At 46.5% G+C, this 23008-nt stretch overlaps 1 protein-coding gene and 1 long non-coding RNA gene across 31 annotated transcripts in view; one reads left to right on the top strand and one right to left on the bottom strand.

Annotated features, from left to right (window-relative positions):
* Window positions 1-23008, top strand: part of NRXN1 (neurexin 1) — a 1006781-nt gene that overhangs the window by 452303 nt on the left and 531470 nt on the right. For all 30 annotated transcript variants that reach the window (XM_081854480.1, XM_081854477.1, XM_081854473.1 and 27 more), the window contains one exon: window positions 10117-10500. In XM_081854480.1, the coding sequence (XP_081710606.1) occupies window positions 10117-10500 (384 nt within the window). The remainder of the gene's footprint in view (window positions 1-10116; window positions 10501-23008) is intronic.
* Window positions 1-23008, bottom strand: part of LOC309338060 — a 268979-nt gene that overhangs the window by 125981 nt on the left and 119990 nt on the right. The window lies entirely within an intron of this gene.

Genomic DNA, 23008 nt, shown 5'->3' with positions numbered 1-23008 from the left:
TGGCTAAACTATATAATGACACAATTTAGGCTAAATCTACACAGCTACAAAAAAAAAAAAAAAAAAACTCTCTGAAAACGCTGTGCAGAAAACCGTTGTAAAGCTCACAGTTGAAAATACCACCGAGTTACGAATTCAGCTCTACAGTGCCATTCGGTGTCACAGTGTTATAACGCATTTATAACGCTGCATTTTGACTAATGTAGCTGAATCCCTGGATAGTAGAATAGCGAACAAGCTTTGTTACCGATACAGCCATCATATGTTCATCTCTTCCCCTAATTTGGAAAGAACACATCGCCTCTATATGGGGATATATGTCAAAAACAGTAGCTGTTGCAAGCTGCTTTGAAAGCTAAACACTTTGCCCTCTAGCACTGGAAATCATCAACGCCACACATTTCAAAACCTTGACAGGGAACCTTCTGTGGCTTACAGCGAAATAGCATATAGCTTTTAATTGCTGTGAGGCTAGCACCAATTTCAGCGGGATCTGACCAAAATTCTCGGAGCATGTTTGTTCATTTGTTTTGTATTTCCAGGCATCTCAATTGGCTCACCACACCGTCTCTTCGTCCCTATTTTTTCTTCTACTTTTGCATTTTCTTCTCTCTTACTCTCTATTTCTCTCTTACTGTGCTTCTAATTCCTCCCAGCTGCTACTTCTTCTGAGTTTGGGTCATGGCAGGATGCTGAGTTAGGTTTTGGGAGGATGGGTGCTGCTGTTGTTTGTTTGCTTTCTGTTAATAAAGCATTGATAAACCCCACATGAACTCCAAAACTACAAAGAGCATTATAGCGCCTTTAAAGACTGGTTTTTAAAAGGATGTTATGGCATGAGCTGTTGTGGGAGAGAGCCAATATTCTTTAAAGCACCCTGGCAATTTTAGATGTAAACCGTAGTTTAGTGTTGCATGCATAAGCTTGCTTCTCCCTTTGTCATCTCCTGGCATGGCTCTTTTCAACCAAACCACAGGGTTGTTTCACTCCACTCACCCTACCTAGAAACCGAGGTTAGGTTTAACAAGGGATGGAAGAAGAATTATAGTATGCAACACTAAAACACTTTGGTTTTGTGTTAGTTCTGCTTTTGTTGAAAAAGACTAAGGGAAGTTTGGGCCATCACAAAGTGTTAGTAATGTCCAAAAATTTATTTAGTCTTTTACAGCAAAATGAACAAACACAGTTACTTTTCTGAAATTTGTCAGGCTTCAGTTAAGAGTATCCACAAGAGCTGTCGCAGGCTCAATGTTTGCACCTAACTGCGTACTTCCCTGAACCCTGTTATGAATTAGCAATCTGTTTCTTGCTGATCTACGTGCTGTGTCTCTTGTGACGTTTTACTCTTGCATATCTCTAGCTAGCCTGAAAATCCACTACGGAGTGGTGCCCATAGATAAGAAAAAGCTGTGACATGTCTAAATAAGATTTCTTAATTTCCTTAACTCTTGGTTGCTAGGTCAGCAAGCATGTTGAATTATTTTTTCCCCTCCCCATTTTGCAATCGTTTCCGTCTTTCTGACCATTCCAGTAATTTGTAACATTGTTCCACGTTACAGGATGAAGGGACGGCTGTTCTCCTCTGCTTGAAATTTGATCCATTTTAGCCAAACACTTAAATCTTATTTACTTCAATACTAGAATAACTCAGAGCACAGCTGAATATTCTTCGGCAACCTTTAAATGTCACCTCAGGGCACACAAACTGCTGCAGAATTGCTCAGTCTGATACCACTCAGGCAATGGCAGAAGCTCCAAGTCTGTAACATGGTTTCTTACATCACCACTGTTGCTACAGGTCCCCAGAAGGGCAACACCAGAGTTGTTCCAAATGTTCATGAAGTTTGCAATTTTTGATCTGAAAGCTGCCGCTTTTTGGAGGATGAAAGGTTCTTAAACAAAGCAAAAAAACTGCTCATCTGCTAATTTTCCCTTGCCTATTTACAGTTCCCGTGATCTGCTTGAGTGCCATCCCCCCCCCCCTTTTGAAAACTAGTGTCCTCATTGCATGGTCCTCAGCTGTAGAGTCCATAATGAAAACAGAATCATAGAATTGTAGGCAGTGCTATTTTTCTAGAAAAAGCAGCACTGGAACTCATCATGAATGCCTCCCTTGTTCTCTTATAATGGCAACGGCACCCACCTGAGAGGGGCTGGAACTGAGTTCCAGCTGAAAAAAGCCCCAGTTGTAAGGTTAGAATGGATTCTGAGGGTCGTCTAGTCCAATTGCCTGAAATGCAGGAATCACAGTCACATGACTGTGTCATAGTTTGCATAGCCAGTCAGTTTGGACTACATGATTAAATCATCAGGGGCAATAAATATTTTCAGTTGAAAGCTGCATTCTTTTCTGAAAACCTTCCAAGGAATAGATATCAGGGCTGGGAAGAGTCCCAGGTGGAATCATAGAATCATAGAGTTGGAAGAGACCACAAGGGCCTGGAGAGACTTCTGAGGCTCATATAAAGAGGGCTGGAAGGCCACATTCAACCCCCAGCCTGAGGTTCCACATCACAGAATTGTAGAGTTGAAAGGGACCCCAAGGGTCATCGGTCTTGAAAGACCTAGATTGGTACGTTTCTGAGCACAATTCAAAGTGTTGGTGCTGACCTTTAAAGCCCTAAACGGCCTCAGCCCAGTATACCTGAAGGAGTGTCTCCAGCCCCATCGTTCAGCCCGGACACTGAGGTCCAGCATCGAAGGCTTTCTAGTGGTTCCCTCACTGTGAGAAGTGAGGTTACAGGGAACCAGGCAGAGGGCCTTCTCAGTAGTGGCGCCCACCCTGTGAAACGCCCTCCCACCAGATGTCAAAGAGAACAACAACTACCAGACTTTTAGAAATCATCTGAAGGCAGCCCTTTTTTAGGGAAGCTTTTAATGTTTGATTTTAATATTTTGTTGGAGGCCTCCCAGAGTGGCTGGGGAGGCCCAGCCAGATGGGCACGGTATAAATAATGAATTATATTATTATTATTATTATTATTATTATTATTATTATTATTATTATTATCATCTAGTCCAGCCCCCTGTAATGCAGGAATCGCAGCTACAGAATCCCAGAGAGATGGCCATGGAGATTAAAACTTCCAAAATGGAGCACCCACCACTTTTCAAGGTGGTCCATTCCACTGTCTCTGCTCTTCATGTCATGTTCTTCCTGATGTTTAGTTGGAATCTCATGTCTTGTAACGTGAATCCATCGGATCAGAACCTACCCTCGGGAGAAGCAGAAAACAGGGCTTTCTCTATCTTCCAGATATCCAGATGGATATCATATCACCTCTCAGTCTCCTCTTCTCCAGGCTAAACATGCCCAGCTCCCTCAACTGTTCCTCATAAGGCTTGGTTTCCAGACCCTTGATTTTCTCGGTTGCCCTCCTCTTCACACACTTGTCAATATCCTTCTTAACCTGATGTGCCCAGAATCTCTGCCCTAAAAGTTGTGGTGGCACTGGCAAATAAACAGACAAACCCAAATACTGATAAAATCTAACACTGCACACCAGACAGGAGCTGTGCATGTTTATTGTAGAGCAATTGCATACAGATTTCTTGTATTTGCTTACCACTAGGTAGTACATCTGGGCCAAATTCAAACCACTAGGAAGAATCCTCCATTTGCAGATCAGCAGTTTAGAGAATTTTGCAGCAGTGCTTAATAAAGAGAATAAGTACAGAGAATAAGGGGGAGGGGCGTGGCAGCTGCGCCCTGTCTCCTATCTCTGCTTTTGAAACAGATCACAACCGAGGAGAGGAGCTTCAGAAGTACATTTAGGCAGGGATGTCTTGGCTGTAGTAAGGAGACTTTTGAAAACTAAATTGCTGAGATAATGAACATGATTCAAGATGCTCATTAACACATACCTATGGGAAATGTTCTGCTGTTCTGCTGTTGCAGTACTACCAACCTTGCAGTGAAAGAAGAGGGAGGAGGCAAAGGCAGGCGGCTGGAATCCCAGCAAAAGCAAACTGCAAAGGCATTTTGCTCTCTGCGGGTTTTGCAACACGCCACGTCTGCATTAATAACAGTGTTGAGGGGCCGGCATGTCATTTGAATGTTTAGTTAATCTCGTGGGCATATTGGAGAAACAACCATGCAAGGGTTTTCCCCCTAAACCAGCTACCGTTCACCCCCTTTTGGAAAACCACTGTTACACATCGGAACAGGAGGGGAAAGTTATTATTCTTGTCAAACTCCAGTTGTGCATGGCAGTGTAAACCAGATTGTATCAGCAGTTTTTTGCGGCTAAGCCAGCATTTAAGGGCTAAGGAGTCATTGAGATTTTGAATTAAAGTCAGAGTTCCAGTATAAGCGCTGGAAATTACAGGGGTAGGAAAAGGCACATGCCTGTCTCCAGAGTATATAATTAGAGGTTTAGAGTAATCACACTCTCACTCGGAGCAGCACTTTGCAGATATCCATTTCAAGCCACTGGGGTGGAGCGTGTCCCCCTCCCCACCGTCCCTTATGCTATCTAGGAGTCGCTGTAGTTATTCACTGCAGTTTTAAGTAACGAAAGACGTTTAATGGATTGCCTTTGCTTTCTAGGGATAAACAACCCTTTGAGTGGTTTCCAGGCTAGCTCCACGCCTCTTAGAGTGGAAAGTCCTCGGGAGGGAATGCAATGTCATGCGATTATGCTTATTCTGTCAGCAAAAAACATTTCTGCTTGCCTGATGGGGATGGTATCCCCTCTTCTCCCCTGTGTGCTGCTCTAGGGGTTCACCTGACCCCCACCAAGAGCTGATGGGGGGCACAAAAGAGGGAAAGTTGAAGCTCCACTGCGTTAGCAGTGCTGGCTCCCACTAGTGCAACTGCTTGGTCAAATCTGTCCCATAGAATCCAAAGACACCTCTGGAGAGATGTTTTGTGCAAGGGATGTAGCCAGCATGGCTGAGCTACCAGAGGGAGAGAGAAGCGACTGGGCTCCCACTCCAGTTCCCCCAGTTCAAGGCTCCTGCTGTCATACAAGTGTTTGGCTTGAGGAAGCATTGTTCAGTGATTTAGACCAGGGATAGGAGAACCCTTTTCACCCTGAAGACCACATTAACCTTCTAAGCAACCTACTGGAAGCCAAACGCCAGTGGCATAGTCTCCAACTTCCCTGAAAACGGAGGGACTGTCACGAAAACCCTTAAACCATCACGGCTTCTCACTGTGTCATGCAGAGTCATTAATTCTGAAGTGGCTCTTCAGCAGTGTTTCAGCGAGTTACTGGAAGTTCAGATCCACACATTCCTCTAACACATATCTTAGACCTATGCCTCCCACTCCCTCCGCCTTGCCCACTCAATATGGCCCCACTTCCTGTAGATCTGGGTCCTAAGAAAGTCCCTAAGAAAATGTTTCACCATTTTGCTGCTCTTCAGTCAGTTGGTTGCTGCATCTGTCCTGGCCTGTCCTGGCCTCGGAAGAGGAATAGGCACTGGGAGAGAGGGCACTGGAAGTTGAAGGATGGCCGAAGCCCCAGGACCACAAGGCACTGAGGTCTGTGCTGGAGGCAGAGCTGGGTGCCTGCCAGAGCCATCTGGAATGGGAGAAGAAGCTGCACCTCATAGCCCAGGCCACAGTCCCTATTTCCATTGGAGGCATGTTGGAGGATACACAGTGGTGGACAAGGCCACAGATTAAAGTAGGCAGAGTGAGGCATGTGAATGTTACCTTCATGCAGTGAAGCTACTTTTGACACACATTTCTCTCTAACCTCCATCCAGGCAATCAAGGACTATTACTAGAATTGAAGGACACATTACAGACAGGCAAAAAACTCTCAAGGAAGGTACCCATGAGGGAAGGCAGGGCCCGTGAAGAATGTGGCATGGTGATAGGGTGTGTGGCTGGGGGGAGTCCTGGAGGGCCACATTACACATACACACAAACACCAGGATAAGGGGACGACAGAGAACAAGATAGTTGGACAATGTTCTCGAAGCTACCAGCATGAGTTTGACCAAACTGCGGGAGGCAGTGGAAGACAGGCGTGGCTGGCGTGCTCTGATCCATGGGGTCACGAAGAGTCGGACACGACTAAACGACTAAACAACAACAACAAACAGGGCTGCCTTCAGATGTCTTCTAAAAGTCTGCTAGTTGTTGTTCTCTTTTTCATCTTGTGGGAGGGAGTTCCACAGGGCGGGTGCCACTACCGAGAAGGCCCTCTGCCTGGTTCCCTGTAACTTGGCTTCTCACAGCAAGGGAACCACCAGAAGGCCCTTGGCACTGGACCTCAGTGTCCGGGCAGAATGATGGGGGTGGAAACACTCCTTCAGGTATACTGGGCCAAGGCCGTTTAGGGCTTTAAAGATCAGCTCCAACACTTTGAATTGTGCTCAGAAACATACTGGAAGCCCGTGTAGGTCTTTCAAGACCGGTGTTCTGTGGTCTTGGCGGCCGCCCTCAGTCACCAGTCTAGCTGCCGCATTCTGGATTAGTTGTAGTTTCCGGGTCACCTTCAAAGGTAGCCCCACATAGAGTGCATTGCAGTAGTCCAAGTGGGAGATAACCAGAGCATGCACCACTCTAGTGAGACAGTCAGTGGGCAGGTAGGGTCTCAGCCTGTGTACCAGCCTGCTTGAGCCGTAGAACCCCCTACCGCCCACCTAGAATCCTGAATCCTGAATCACCCACTAGTGGGCGGTAGGGACCAGGTTGACAACCCCGGGTTTAGACCATGCAGGTTTGCTAGATCTGTGCTGAGAGGATTATGGGTTTGAATCCCATGGACTCTTTCATAGAGGGGAAACAGATCCTGTTCAGAAGGAAAGCCACTGCATAGCAGAATGTTTACTCTGTCAGGTCCAGTTCCTGGGCATCTTGAGGTTTTAAAAGGTGGCAGCAAGGCTAAGGTAGAAACTAGTCTTACCACCTCCTCCCTGAAAACTGCAGTATATTTTTGTGTTCTGCAGTCCGCAGCATGCACAATATGTTGTGGGAAAGGCTGCTTTGTTTTCATTTTATTGCTCTGCGCTTTCTTAGCAACATAAAAAAATAGCAGATGTTACATGAGTGCAAAATGTACAGCATTCCCCGGGGAGTGTGTTGCATATAAGAACATACAAAGAACATATATGGTTCAGGCCATATGGGCAGTGTGTGGATCAGTAAATTAACTGTAAATTAGATCAGAGGCTCCACCTGGCACTGCTGTGTTTCATAACATCAAAGGTTAAACATCCCTGTTTAAACACTGGAAGAAAATATTTAATTGGATGTACCTGTGAAGGAAAACCATGTTTCTGAAAACCAAGGATATCTAAGACCTTCTGCCTGCCCTTTACATTTCCCTCTCCTTTGTAAATAATGCTGATCTGTCATAGTCTGCTGGCAAGAAGCTGAGTCGCCAATTCAGAGTTAATTAAAATGTGAAACCTGGGGCTCTAGAATTATATGATTTAATGTTTTGCAGTGGCAGCTTGGCAGTTTGCAGGACCTTAGAACTGAGCTTTGTGGCGCTTTGGCTTAGCAGAATGATAGGAACATAAGAAGACCCTGCTGGATCAGGCCAGTGGTCCGTCTGGTTCTGCATTCTGTTCTCACAGTGGCCAGCCAGATGCCTGTGGCAAACACAAGAGCAGGACCTGAGCACAAGAGCGCTCTTTCTACTTGTGAATCCTAGCAACTGATGCTCAGAAGCATATTGCCTCCAGCAGTGGCTGTCGAACCTAACCACTGTTGCTAGTAGCAGCTGATAGCCCTGTTTTTCGTAATTTGTGATCTAATCTTAGGTCTTGTGAGGTCTTGCAAACATACTTGGTTCTAGTACAGGCAGGAACCTATGCTTTTAGGAAGCATGTTTTAACTGGCAACAACATTGTTTAAACTGTGCACATGATAAGCAAAGTGTGGATGTGGTTTAAAATTTTGATGTCTTTTTTATATTTTTAATCTGTTGTCATGTGTGCCTAGTCTGTAGGATGAGCAGGCAGGGTTATAAATTTTAAATGAAAGGAGCCAAAAGGCAATCGAAGGCAAAGACTGTCCGTCCACCAGTGCCCTATAGCTGAACCATGCAATATTGATCATAGTGTACCCCCAAGCACAGAACAGATGCATTATGGAAATGTGCTTACACAGAGCAGATGAATACCCAGTCTTGCGTGTATGTTAGTGTTTATTTAATATTTACACAGTTTTCAAGCTGTGCTTTACATGTGGCGATCAGCCATTCCCTTTCTTGCTGCTCCATTGGCCTGGCCTGGCCTGCTCTCAACAAGGATCCCACGATTGGGCAAAGGGGCAGGATGGCGATAGGGAGGAAGACAAGCTAGTGGTTGCAGCACCATGGACAGCTACAAGCAAGCAGCTCAGGGTAAACTGAAGGCTTTATGCATCTGACACCATGTTGCACCAGGGTCAGGCTCTTCTCACATCCCCGTTTGAGAAACTGGCCACTGGACTTCCCATTTCTGAGAGTTCTTCCAGGTGTGTTACCTGCAAAATTGCCAGGTTGGCATGAGGGTGCGGACATTAGCAACAGGCAGGATGGTGGGGAGCACAGTGTTGTGTGGTGTATAGTGGCAGAAGCATCAGAGTGGCTGTGATGCCATGTACCACAATGTTCCAAGCTCTCCACACCTCCACCTCTTCCTCTCAGGCAATGACCTGAAGTGTTGCGATGCCAAGGGGGCAACAGAGCCCTATGCACACTGTGTCACCAGCTGCTATTAGATGCAGGTGCCTGGTGTAGAAGGGCCTGGCTCATCAGTGGGTATGGGCTCCACAGGTCCTGCCTTGGGTGTCCCAGGCTTAAAGAGACCCTGGTGGACTGGGTTTGGACTGCTGCCAGGTAGTCCTCTGATGCTTCGGACTTAAATCTGTTATAATGGACTTGTTATGGGCAGCCCCACCACCCAAGATGCAAATGGTGGCTAATGGATTCAGAGTCTTCTCCACAGTGACACATTCTTTGGAAGAACCTCTTTCAGAGAGGTCAAGTTAATCCTTTCCCTCTCTGTGCACAGGAGGAGGGTGAAAACCTACCTCCATTGGCTCCCTTGAAATGTATATTGGTTACCCTTGCTTTATTTATGCAGTTGTTCCCTTCTGTGCCACTACTGTTTTCGCAGGTTGTAGGGGTGTGCAAGAAACCCATTTTATTTTATTTTTCTGCTTTTTAAAAAGTTCCATTTGTTTTGTTTCCATTTCTTGAAATTGCATTCACACATTCAGTCATTAGTTGATTGGTTTCCCCAGATCCATTGATTGAAGCAGGAGACTCAGTCATTCCTCTGTGTGTTATTTTCCCAAAGCAATGGCATGGAGTGTAAAGGCATGGTATCAGCAGCACTCTGGATCATCAGATATGCCCAGTTTCAGGTCTAGTTTTATAAGCAAACAAACATAATGGGAAAACTTTATACAACACATTCATCTTTAATGCAAATTCCCTTTAATTGATTTCTATAACGATGATTGAAGAAGTCTCCATTCCCCCCCCCATATGTTGTGCTTTTGAAAAGTCTGCACTGTTATTAAACCTTTTTATTTTCTTGTAATCATTTTTCCTTCTGTGATTAAAAGTAATTTTGGGAACATGGATCTGTCCTACAAGCAGGATATAAAAGCTTATAATAATATTTTTATTTATACCCCACCCTCCCCAGCCAGAGCCGGGCTCAGGGTGGTTAACACCAATAAATTTACAGTAAAAACGTAATAGGAAAAAAACAAAACAATTTAAAATACAGGTTAAAATGCAATTTAAAATGCAGCCTCATTTTAAAAGTGGCCCATAGATCAAAACCATAAGGGGAGGGAAACATAAGGGTCAGACTGAGTCCAAACCAAAAGCCAGGCAGAACAGCTCTGTGGAAAGATGTCAAGTCCCACAGGGCCCTAGTTTCTTGTGACAGAGTGTTCCACCAAGTCAGGGCCAGTACTGAAAAGGCCCTGGCCCTAGTTGCGACCAATCTAACCTTGCGACCAGCAATCTCCAAAATGTTGTCATGTGTGGACCTTAAGGTCCTCCGCAGGGCATACCAGGAGAGGTGGCACCATAGGTACGTGGGTCCTAGGCTGCATAGGGCATAGAAGAAGGTTGTTAGTGACAGTTGTGCATTTTTTCTCCATTGTTAACAAAAAAAAACCTGAACACCTTGTGTTTTATTCCTAAACAGGTACCATTTCCGTCAACACTATGCGCACGCCATATACTGCACCTGGAGAGAGTGAGATCTTGGACCTGGACGACGACTTGTACCTTGGAGGCTTGCCGGAAAACAAAGCAGGCCTCGTCTTTCCAACAGAGGTCTGGACAGCGCTTCTCAATTATGGTTATGTGGGCTGCATTCGGGACCTGTTTATCGATGGCCAAAGCAAAGACATCCGCCAAATGGCAGAAATCCAGAGCACCTCTGGGGTGAAACCCTCGTGTTCGAGAGAAACAGCAAAGCCGTGCTTGAGTAATCCCTGCAGGAACAGTGGAGCTTGTAGGGACGGCTGGAATAGATACGTCTGTGATTGTTCCGGTACAGGCTATCTGGGCAGATCGTGTGAGAGAGGTAGGCCCATTCATTTACCCATTTGGTTAGAACACAGATTCCCTTTTCTTTCACAGATGACTTCAAAACTGCTGAGGGTCTTGATACTGATTGGCAGGTGAGAAACTAGCAGTGTGATGTAGCAGCAGCTACCACTACTGTGTTGTGTTGTGAAGGCTAATGTAGAATTGAGGTTAAGGGAATGGGTGGGAAGGCCCTGGTTTACATCTCAGAGAACCAACATGCATACCAGGGGTTGACAACCTTCTCCGGCCCAGTGGGCACGTTTGGAATGTTGAGGATGCCATGGGTGCCAGTCACACAATGGCTGCTCTGGGGGAATGGCGTAATGACTGGCACAGCTCAAAACACAGAAAAGGACAGCTGCACAATGGTTTGGTCACTTCTTTCACCTGATCAGATATGTAGCAAGGTCAGGTGGTACCCAGCACAATTTTTTTTTTTTTTTTGTCACACCCTCCCCACAGACATCGACAGCTCAGGGTAGGCTTGGAAGAGACACCTCACAGGATTCTTGGGGTGTGTGCACTTTAAATGGGTTTGCAGCCTGATGTGACAGACATGAGGCAGGAGTTGATAATGCAGGTGAGCTGCGCACAGGTGAGCTGCAAGCAAGCTGCCAGCCAGCTCTGTGGAGGCTCCTTTTATTGACACAAATATTCAAACCCAGGCAGATACATTTTGGGCTGTGACCTTTACGCATCTTCCAGTCCCAAGATCGTGGGGTGGTACAAAGTTATTTTGGCACCTGTTTCCACTCCGTCATTTTCCCCTTGTACAGTGTATGACGAAGGAGACAAAAGGTCTCAGAGACAAAGGTTACAGACAGGGCACCGCAGACGACTGAGACGGCAAAAGGTTAGACAGAGGGCACGATGTTCAGACAGCTGTGGCTTTGTCTGTGAGGGGGGGTGCCCCGCACCCCAAGGTCACGTGTGCAGGCAGACTGAGGCTGCCTGCGGGTGGGGAGTGTCCTCCCTCCGGACCCAGCAATCATCCCTACAGCAGCCAAAGAAAGGCAGAGAAGCAACATCACCCTAAACATGCCCCACTTGCTGGGTTGCACGTGGTCTCTTTGGAGACCCTGTCCAGCGCCGGAAAGAACACCCTGTCTCTGGTGCAATGGAGTCTCTGGGAATACGAAGGCCGAGGTCCCCGTTCTTCCATTTCCCTGCCCACCTGCCCAAGTCCCTTCTCTCTGCCTTACTCCATGCTGGCACCCTCTTTTCCCATGGCAAAACAAAACAAACTCCTCCTCTTCCTTCGTCTTTCTTTCTCAACCGCATCTAAAGTACTGATCCAGCCCGGATCCACTCATTGCATCCTGGAGAGCACGTGCCACCTCTGGATGCAAAATAAGTTGGGGAATCGAGGACTTTTTTGCCCTCTCCCAGGGATCTGTTGTCATTCTTTGCTGTGGCTCTGTCCCTATAGGAAGCTCAACCTTGCCAGGCTAAGCTGAAAGGATTCCGGAGGGCAAACCCCATCCCTCTCCTCAATCCCAAGTTAGGAGTTGGGGACAAGCTGGTCATCCAACAGCCAAGAAGCATGATTTGTGGCAGCCCCAAAGACTTCTCCCCCAACAACCCACTGCCTTTTCAACCAACCAGTGCAGCCCTTGTGAAAGGGTGGAGTTAGCTGCATGGGCTCCCAGAGTGGTGGCCATGCTGTGCACCCGGGGCAGCAGGGTGAGCCCCACGTGGTGTGCCACCCCCACCGCCCTCCCTTCCTATGCCCCTGCACCTGATCCATGAGTAAAAGGCACTTACATCAACCTTCACCATGCTGGCTGGCAGTCACCCACAGAGAGAAGCTCTTCTGTGCTCAGAACAGATAGGAAGAAGAAGAAGAAGAAGAGTTTGGATTTGATATCCCGCCTTTCACTCCCTTTAAGGAGTCTCAAAGTGGCTAACATTCTCCTTTCCCTTCCTCCCCCACAACAAACACTCTGTGAGGTGAGTGGGGCTGAGAGACTTCACAGAAGTGTGACTGGCCCAAGGTCACCCAGCAGCTGCATGTGGAGGAGCGGAGACGCGAACCCGGTTCCCCAGATTAGGAGACTACCGCTCTTAACCACTACACCACACTGGCTCCAGGAAGGTGGGTGCCCAATCCTGGCATCTTGTGAAATGTGGGCATATTTACAGGGATGTGTTTGGTGTATGAGCGGCTGAGCCGGTGCAAATAGGAGCTGAGCAGGAAGAAGAAATAGCCTCTCACGTACTGTGGATTTTTTTGAGGAATCTTTGCTTAGACCTTTCATGGGCACCATAGGAGCAGGCAGAATGGAACCCACAATTCTTAAAACAAAAAATTCCTTCCAGTAGCACCTTAAAGACCAACTAAGTTAGTTCTAGGTATGAGCTTTCGTGTGCATGCACACTTCTTCAGACACTTCTTCGTATCTGAAGAAGTGTGCATGCACACGAAAGCTCATACCTAGAACTAACTTAGTTGGTCTTTAAGGTGCTACTGGAAGGAATTTTTTGTTTTGACTATGGCAGACCAACACGGCTACCTATCTGTACCCACAATTCTTATTCTTATTCTCTGGCGATCACTCATAGCCATGTAAGATTGTCTTCCATGAACATGGTCTTAGCAGCGAGTCCGTAAGTGACTGCGAAGGCCAATTCTGGATCCACACCTCCTTCCACAGTAGGGACACTGGTTTCCGGGCAGGAGTTGATCACTGTGAGGGTTTGCCAAGCGTGCCTTCCTCTTAGCACGTTTCTCCCTTTCATCCTGCGTTCGAGCATCTTCAGAGCCCATGACACCTTTGGTAAAGGCTGTTCTCCAACTGGAGCACTCACAGGCCAGTGTTTCCCAGTTGTCAGTGTTTAGACTACACTTTTTAAGATTTGCCTTGAGAGAGTCTTTAAACCTCTTTTGTTGACCATCAGCATTATGCTTTCCATTTTAAAGTTTGGAATAGGGTAGTTGTTTTGGAAGAGAATAATCAGGCATCTGAACAACTTGACCAGTCCAATGAAGTTGATGTTGGAACCCACAAGTACCATGTTGGTGACCCCTGGCATAATGACTAAGAAACCGAGGAATGAATCAGAACGTTCAATTTCGCTCTTTTCTGATCCTTTCCCCACATCCTACAATATCCTTTTTGAGGTGAGGTGACCAAATTTATACACAGCAATCCAAATATGGTCAGACCACACATGTCATTGCAATATCAGCAGTTTTAATTTCAGTCCCTTAACAAAAGCTTTGTCAAAACAACAACAACCCACCTTCCTTATAAGCTTAGCACTAGTTAAGACCGAGCCTTCCATTTGTGCTGCTGTAAATGAAACGTTATTCTGAGAAGGGAGTCCTTGTTTCTTATTTTAGAAGATGCAAGCCTTTGGCAGAAATCAAGTTATTTTTGATGCCTCCAGATTGTTCCTATTACTGGTGGACTGCGGCTGGCAGAGGGGGCCTAACTAGACTGTCAGATGAATTACAAAACTCTTCAGTTAAATATGCATGGTGTACCACCCTGTGGCAAAATCCTGCTATTACATATGGGACATTTTTCTCCTCACTGCTCCCCTCCCCATCTTCTTAAAGAGTGCAGCATTATGAAAGAGAAAGAGAAGGAGGGAGAGATAGAAACCTACAGTTTTTGAAATAAAATAGAACTAGGGAATATTTTTACATATCCCAGCCACTGGAGAAAGGAACAAGCATATGCAAATCTACTAAAAAAACCCCACAAACCCCACCACCATTCTTTGCAAGTTTAATGGCATGCTTCAGCAAAAGGATTTTCAGTAAGTATCTTTGACAGGGCATGGAATTTCTTTCTGTTTACGTTGTTTGTCATCCCTCACAACGTATGGTTTGGGCATTTCCCCCAATATAATTTTCTGGAACACGGACCCTCCTCTGCTGGGACCGATACTAATATGATGTACTCACAGTGTTATCTGGCTGCTTGTCCTACAGAAATCAGTTGTGTGTTTATTCAGCTTCTGGAGTATTATACGCTACCCAAGGGTTTTCCCTATCTTGGGGGGTGGGGTGGGGAGGGAAAGGAACAGCTTTTCAAAGCATTGCTTCGCCTCCTTCCAGTAATAGTTGAATCCCAAACGGTCATGCATTAATATGATTACAGTGTTTGGGATTCCGTAAGCTACAGCAAAGGCAGTGCTTGCCACACAGAACTATTATCGCTCCTACCCATGTGCGGTTGCTGATAAACCGTTCTCGTTTGCCAGTAGACACGACAATTAAAATGTTGTTCGTGCCATTCAAAAAGGAAGCAAATTTTTTTTGGGGGGGGGGGTTGTAAAGAAAATATGTTCACATAAGCAAGCAAAGCCACTTCAGGGAGCATGAGGGGTGTGGGGGACTATGCTGGTTTGAATCACAAATTTTAGAACAATGTAGCTAAGAACTAGGGTCTGAAATAGTTTGTCAGGTAGTGCAGGATGGAGATAGCACAACGCAGAGCACTCAAGATGCTGTTGGACTCCAATTCCCATTGTACCTGACTGTTGGCCATAACAGCTGCTGGGAGCTGTAGCTCAAGAGCATTTTATAGATTCGTGGAATTGTAGGGTTGGAAGGGATCACAAGAGTCATCTAGTCCAACCCCCTGCAATGCAGGAATCTTTTGCCCAACATAGGGCTTGAACCCACAACCCAGAGAATAGGAGCCTCATGCTCTTCGAACTGAGTGTCACCCATTTGGAAGGCGACACCTTGGCAACTCCTGATTTAGGGAGAACTACAGTAGATGGTGATTGGGACGCAGGTGGCACTGTGGGTTAAACCACAGAGCCTAGGGCTTGCAGATCAGAAGGTCAATGGTTTGAATCCCTGCGATGGGGTGAGCTCCTGTTGCTCGGTCCCTGCTCCTGCCAACCTAGCAGTTCGAAAGCACATCAAAGTGCAAGTAGATAAATAGGTACCACTCTGGCGGGAAGGTTAACGGCGTTTCCGTGTGCTGCTCTGGTTTGCCGGAAGTGGCTTAGTCATGCTGGCCACATGACCTGGAAGTTGTACACCGGCTCCCAAGGCCAATAAAGCGAGATGAGCGCTGCAACCCCAGAGTTGTCTGCGACTGGACCTAATGGTCAGGGGTTCCTTTACCTTTACCTTTACAGTAGATGGTAGCCAGTGCTCATATCTGAACTACAGCCAGTTGCGTGCATTAGAACCTATTCCAGCATTCTGTTCCCAACACTGGCCTGATGTTCCAAGAAGGGATGAAGGCAATAGTAGTGACAAATCCGCCAATCGAAGCGGCCAAGTGGGAACATTTGGGGTAAGATGACCTTGTAGGTAAACTGGTCTCAAGTTGTGAAGGGCTTTATTAATTAAAGTTATTCATTTTTTAAAAAAGAATAAAATAAAGATAAATTCAAAGCAACTTAAAAAAAATTTAAAAGCCAAGTTACAGGGAACCAGGCAGAGGGCGGTAGTGGCACCCACCCTGTGGAACTCCCTCCCACCAGATGTCAAAGAGAACAACAACTACCAGACTTTTAGAAGACATCTGAAGGCAGCCCTGTTTAGGGAAGCTTTTAATGTTTAATATTTTGTTGGAAGCCTCCCATAGTGGCTGAGCTAGCCCAGCCAGATGGGTGGGGTATAAATAAATTATTATTATTATTATTATTATTATTATTATTATTATTATTATTATTATTATTATTATTATATAAAAGCAACATGAAACTAAAACAAAACAGAAAACATCCATCTACAAATAAAAGGAGGTCTGACACATCCTACCCAGTAAAGGAGGCTGCAGGATCTGAAACACCACAAGTAAAAGGCCAAAAAACCTGAAAATGATTAAAAATAAAAAAAAATGGCATGGCACCTAAAAGTAGGCATTGGTGGCACCTGGTGTGCTTCCCTGGGGAGAGCATTCCGTAAGTGAGGAGCCACCACTGAAAAGGCCTGTTCTGTGAACCTCCCTTGGAGAGAGCACACAGAGAAGGTCGTCAGATGATGAACACTGGGTTTGGGTGAGTTAATGTGGGGAGAGACGACATGTGAGGCATTGGGGTCCTGAGCCGCAAATGCAACCTTTAAACACCGAGGCCCAATTTAGTCACCGTAACTTTGCCACCTGTGCTTTCATTTCAGCTGAAATGAAATACAGAAAATGAAATGTGTGTTCATTCTCACACTCATTTGCTCATGACCCGAAGTGGTGCCACAGGGATCTCCCCCTTTTCAAAGATTCAACTCTCGGATTGCTCTCTCCTTTGTTTTTAATGGAGATGGGGAGGGAGCTAGCATTCCTTCATCGTACAAGAATACAAGGAGCGTGAAATAGCAAAGGGTTGGGGTGGGGTGGGGTTATGTCTCATAGTTCTGTATCTTTGGGGTCACTCATGCCCCCAAATTCATTGGTGGGTTGAATAGCAGCAGTGTCACCCTATGCACAACTATTCAGAAATAGTCCCATTGAGATCAGTGGAGCTTTCTTCCAGGAAAACATGAACAGGATTGCAGGCTTAATAGTCTTTGAACCTGAAGTGTTCCATGCTTATTTTGCCACTGTAAGCCGGAGCTGATTATGCCAAAAGTAAAAAAACATCAGGATAATCGCTGGATGGGTTTAATTTGTTTGTGGGAGCTGTAGCAGATGGCAGGACAGATGTCATGGCAATATAATTTGGCTTTTCTCTTTGATTTTTATTGGGGCTTGTGGTACGTGATTGCCTTTTGGCGGTGCCTTTTGCAGGTGTATGTTTTCAGCCAGGCAACAACAACAACAGCAAAAAAGATAAATGTGCAAGATGACATTTATCAACAGAAATTATATGGGGGGGGGGGAGGCGGAGATGCTAGGATGCATGATTTTTCAGGGTTTCATATCTTGCATTTACTGTCAGTAAGCAGAGATGCTCAGGGGTGGGGGTTATTGGGGGTTTTTTTTGTTTTGATTATGTATTTTGTGGTTTTATATTCTGATTTTATCCTGTAAACCGCCCTGAGACCTGCGGGTATAGGGCAGTATATAATAATAATAATAATAATAATAATAATAATAATAATAATATTCCAGCTAAGAATATAAAGTCCAAATGTTTTAAGCTGGACCACTTAGTTATATTTCAGCAAGTTAAAAAAAAAATCATTGATTAAAGGTACTGCATATTAACACTCGCCATCTGTAAATATACAGAGGAAGCAGTCTTATACTGGCACATCCTGTTTCTGCATGTAGTCCAGTACTGACTACTCTGGCTGGCAGTGTCTTGGGCTGGCAGTCTTTCCTATTATCTCCTACCCAACCTTTTTTAAAAACAGCAACAACAACCTGGAGTAGACCAGGATTGAACAGAGAGTTTTCTTCATGTGCTTTAAGATAGAGCTTCCTCACAGAAGAGTCTCCTCCTCTTGAGCAGAGATTGCATAGCCTATTGGGATTTGGCTAAAAAGTCCCATCAGCAGAAGCCCGCACATGGACTGCCATATGAACAATGGGGCTCCCCTGCCTGTACGGCCCATGAAATTGGCTCCTGGGGATTGGGCGACACCCAGCCAGAGCACAGTTCAAAGTTTGAGTTAATGCTTTGTTGGCAAACAAAACAATCTCCACAGACTTGGCTGAATGCCAGGCCTAATGACGACTGGCCCCATGGATCAGTTGCCAAGACTGAAAGTCCCCGCCTCCTCACAGCCATCTTAAGTCTCCTCCTCTCCAGGGCTTTCCCAAGCAATCAGAGACTGTGCCTCGCAGCCAACCCCTCCTCCACCCTTTTCATGCTTCTACTGGTTCTGGGAGACAAGGGGGAGAGGAGCTTGTTGCAGCAGGAAAGGGAGACACTTGCGACTCTTCACCAGCATAGAATCATAGAATCATAGAATCATAGAATCATAGAGTTGGAAGAGACCACAAGGGCCATCGAGTCCAACTCCCTGCCAAGCAGGAAACACCATCAGAGCACTCCTGACATATGGTTGTCAAGCCTCTGCTTAAGGACCTCCAAAGAAGGAGACTCCACCGCACTCCTTGGCAGCAAATTCCACTGTCGAACAGCTCTTACTGTCAGGAAGTTCTTCCTAATGTTTAGGTGGAATCTTCTTTCTTGTAGTTTGGAACCACTGCTCCGTGTCCGCTTCTCTGGAGCAGCAGAAAACAACCTTTCTCCCTCCTGTATGTGACATCCTTTTATATATTTGAACATGGCTATCATATCACCCCTTAACCTCCTCTTCTCCAGGCTAAACATGCCCAGCTCCCTTAGCCGTTCCTCATAAGGCATCGTTTCCAGGCCTTTGACCATTTTGGTTGCCCTCCTCTGGACACGTTCCAGTTTGTCAGTGTCCTTCTTGAACTGTGGTGCCCAGAACTGGACACAGCCTGTCTCATCTCTGCCTCTTGACCTCCCTCCCCTCCCTCCCCTGCTTCGGCTTCTGTCTCTGATTCTGGACTTCTGTCTGCCACAGACTCCCCCAGCTCACTAAGTCCTGTTGCTTCTTCAGCTTCCGACACCTTCTCCTCCCAGTCTTCTCCCTCTGAACACTCATCGTTGTCCCACCACCACTCCCCAGGCTCTGAGCCTTCTTCCCTTGGCAGTTCCACAACTGGTTCCTCCCACCATTCTTCTACATCCAACCAGTCCATAACACTGTGGAAGAGTGGGGATTACTCCCTCTGGCAGGCTGAAATGCCTGGGCTGATGGAACATTCAACACATTGCAGCATTGCCTTCCTCAGGTAGTGCCAGAGCTGTGAGTTGGAATATGCCCGGCTCAAACGCTACCACTGAACTCACCCGGTTGCTTTGAGCAAGCCACTGCTTTATGCTCTCAGGGCCGGCTCTACCATGAGACAGAATGAGGCAGCTGCCTCAGGTGACAGATTCTGAGGCGTGGAAAAGGGGCATGTGGTCTGCAAACCACTCCCTAAGCTAGCTTGCTGCCCTAGCATGGTTGGTGCTGGTCTTGACCTTTAAAGCCCTTTGTGGCTTAGGGCCCTCGTATCTACGGGACCGCCTCTCCTGGTATGCCCCGCAGAGGACCTTAAGGTCCATGAATAACCATAGTTTAGAGGTCCCAGGCCCTAAGGAAGTCAAACCATCCTCCACCAGGGCCAGGGCCTTTTCAGGGATGGCTCCGACCTGGTGGAATGCTCTGTCCCATGAGACTAGGGCCCTTCAAGATTCAACCTCCATCCGTCAGGCCTGTAAGACAGAGCTATTCCGCCTGGCCTTTAATTTGAATTCAGCCTGAACTTTTATTTCCCTTCTCTTCCCTCCCCCTTCCCTTTTATGAAGATTACCCGCTCTGAGACCCCACAGCTAATTCTCCCCTGGCTTTCTTGCTGGCCCAAGTAGGACTAATGCAGCCAGCTAGCCCTGGAGATTATCTAATTGATTTTTTATTTTTGAATTTTATTGGTATTCATGTTCTTATACTGTATTTTATGCTGCTATTATAATTAAGTGTTTTAAAGTGGTTTAAATTTGTTGTTAGCCACCCTGAGCCCGGTTTTTGAACTGGGAAGGATGGGGTATAAATTTATTATTATTATTATTATTATTATTATTATTATTATTATTATACCAAAGAGGCAATGTGAGGCAACCCACAGTGGGTGGGAGATTCTGATCTGGCCTTGGTGCCACTGGCTTCTGGCTTTCCTTCGGGCAGGGTAAAGACACAGCCCAAAGCCAAGGACAGCAGCAGCAATGCCTTGCAGAACACCCTCTTTTTGCTATACCTCTTAGTGAAAAACATGGCATTTCTGCAAAGCTCCTGCATTGCTGTTGGTCTCCCGGGGCATGGGTCTGGATCTGGGCTGGGGGCATGAGTGGCGTGCTTTGCCTTGGCTGCCTAAAGGTCTCCGGTAGACCCTATCTGTACCTCCCTGTGCCTTTTTGAAAAGCCAACCTTATAGGACCATTGTAAGGATTATTAAGACCAGTGTTTATGTGTTTCTTCTGGGGGTACTCAAGGATACGCAGTACAGTCATACCTGAATCTGCTTCGGGTTGTGCGTGTTCAAGTTGCGGTCCGCGGCAACCTGGAAGTAACGGAGCGCATTACTTCCGGGTTTCGCCGCTCGCGCATGTGCAGGCGCTCAAAATGACATCACACGCATGCGCGGTAGCTGCGAAACGTGACCCGCGCACGCACAGACGCGCCGTCGCGTCTTGCGTTCCATTCGGGATGGGAATGGGGCTCTGGAATGGATCCTGTTTGCATCCCGAGGTACCACTATACTGGCACTTTTTTTTCTTTTCCAAATGTTAAAAGTGTGGCACTTCTGTAACAACGTCATGAGGAGTACCAGCACTTTCCCCCCTCCAAAAAAGCACTGATTAAGACAACGTACACAAACTCTTCTGGGTAATCTTAAAGTGTTAAATTGGGTGATAGAAAATGCCTTATATTGTTAGTAAGCAAAAACGATCCTTCATTGTTACGACAGACTGTGATTATGTTTTGCTTCCCATTTCCCATTGGACAATAGCCTTATTATTATTAAAACATGCCTTCATCAATTAAAGCTGATCCCAAAGCTTTAGGCGGCAACCCCTACTGCACAGAATTAAATCTCAGTGTTGTTGTTTAGTCGTGTCCGACTCTTCCTGACCCCATGGACCAGAGCACGCCAGGAACTCCTGTCTTCCACTGCCTCCCGCAGTTTGGTCAGACTCATGTTGGTAGCTTCGAGAACACTGTCCAACCATCTCGTCCTCTGTCGTCCTCGTTCTTCTTGTGCCCTCCATCTTTCCCAACATCTGGGTCTTTTCCAGGGAGTCTTCTCTTCTCATGAGGTGGCCAAAGTATTGGAGCCTCAGCTTCAGGATCTGTCCTTCCAGTGAGTACTCAGGGCTGATTTCTTTAAGAATGGATAGGTTTGATCTTCTTGCAAGATCTCAGTAGGAGCCTGCAAAAGCTTGTTACCGGCCAAGCTCAATGCAATCCAACACCCATAGGAAGCTGCCTTATACTGAGTTAGCTTATTGTTCCATCTAGCTTAGTTTTGCCCACACTGGCTGGCAGTGGCTCTCAAGGATTTCAGGCAGGATTCTTTTCACAAGGGAGTCAATATGGAACGTTTTGCTTGCAAAACAGATGCTCTCCCGCTGAGCTATGGCCCTTCCCCTTGTGTGTGTTCCAGGGGGCCTGGCGTGACAAACTTTGCAAAACAGAAAAACCAGGAGGGGGTTGTGTGTGTGAGTGAGAGAGAGAGCCTGCTGGGTCATCCTGGCCAATTCGTGAATTTAATGTTGTGCATAAATGCACAGGATTGTGGGTATTGCTTGTATTATTAAAGATAACCCCTTTATTATTTACTTTCCAGAGGGACCGCCCTAAAACTTATTGTCCTGGCTCTCTCCACCTGCCCCCTTCTGCGGCCCCCTAGATACAGCTGCTCCCTGGTGTTGTTTAATAAAGCCATTTCCTCCCTGCGCACGGTTGCATTCCCTGTGCAGAAACGATAGTATAATTCCTTGCCCTAGAGGCCGTGATTCTGTTTAATGAGCAGCGTATTATTAAGCATTTCTTCCAGTTGTTTGGAGCATAAACTTCTGCTCCAGCAGTGTTTAGTGTATACCAGTCTCCTTGGAACAGTAACCAGACTGCAGGGGAGGGCAGGAAAAAAAGAAAAAAAGATGCTTCTAATGTACATTCCACAATAGGCAACCCAATCAGAAGAGATGCTACCCCAAGAAATAAATGTTCAGAAGTCCAACGATGGCTGCACCAAAATGCTCAACATGTATTGTGTTGCCCCAGCTTCAGTGGCCATACTGGAATACAATACTTGTCCTACAAGGGACGCGGGTGACGCTGTGGACTAAACCACTGAGCCTCTTGGGCTTGCCGATCGGAAGATTGGCGATTTGAATCCCCACGACAGAGTGAGCTCCTGTTGCTCTGTCCCAGCTCCTGCCAGCCTAGCAGTTCGAAAGTATCCGAGTGCAAGTAGATAAATAGGTACCACTATGGCGGGAAGGTAAACGGCATGTCTGTGCGCTCTGGGGTTCCATCACGGTGTTTCGTTGCACCAGAAGCAGCTTTGTCATGCTGGCCACATGACCCGGAAAGCAGTCTGTAGACAAATGCCAGCTCCCTTGGCCTGAAAGTCGCCTTTGACTGGACTTAACTGTCCAGGGGTCCTTTACCTTTATCTTACTTGTCCTACACCAGGCTTCCTCAACCTTGGCCCTCCAGATGTTTTCAGCCTACAACTCCCATGATCCCTAGCTCGCAGGACCAGTGGTCAGGGATGATGGGAACTGTAGTCTCAAAACATTTGGAGGGCTGAGGTTGAGGAAGCCTGTCCTACACTATAAGATGCAATGTGGTACAGTGTTCGTCTTGGACAGCAGAATCCACAGGGGTAGTAGATCCAACCTCCAAGGAATGCATTGCCTGCTGCTGCTGCTGCCGCCGCCGCTGCCGCTGCCGCTGCCGCTGCCGCTGCCGCTGCCGCCGCCGCCATGTTTTCCTTGGAGGCTGGATCTGTTGTTTCTTCTGCAACCCTCCCAATGCCTCTACAGTCGCCTCTTGGTGAATAGGAGGC

The sequence above is a fragment of the Podarcis erhardii genome (genome assembly GCF_964252035.2).
Source record: "Podarcis erhardii genome assembly, chromosome: 3".
Taxonomy (NCBI): domain Eukaryota; kingdom Metazoa; phylum Chordata; class Lepidosauria; order Squamata; family Lacertidae; genus Podarcis; species Podarcis erhardii.
This window is presented reverse-complemented; position numbering and strand designations above follow the sequence as displayed.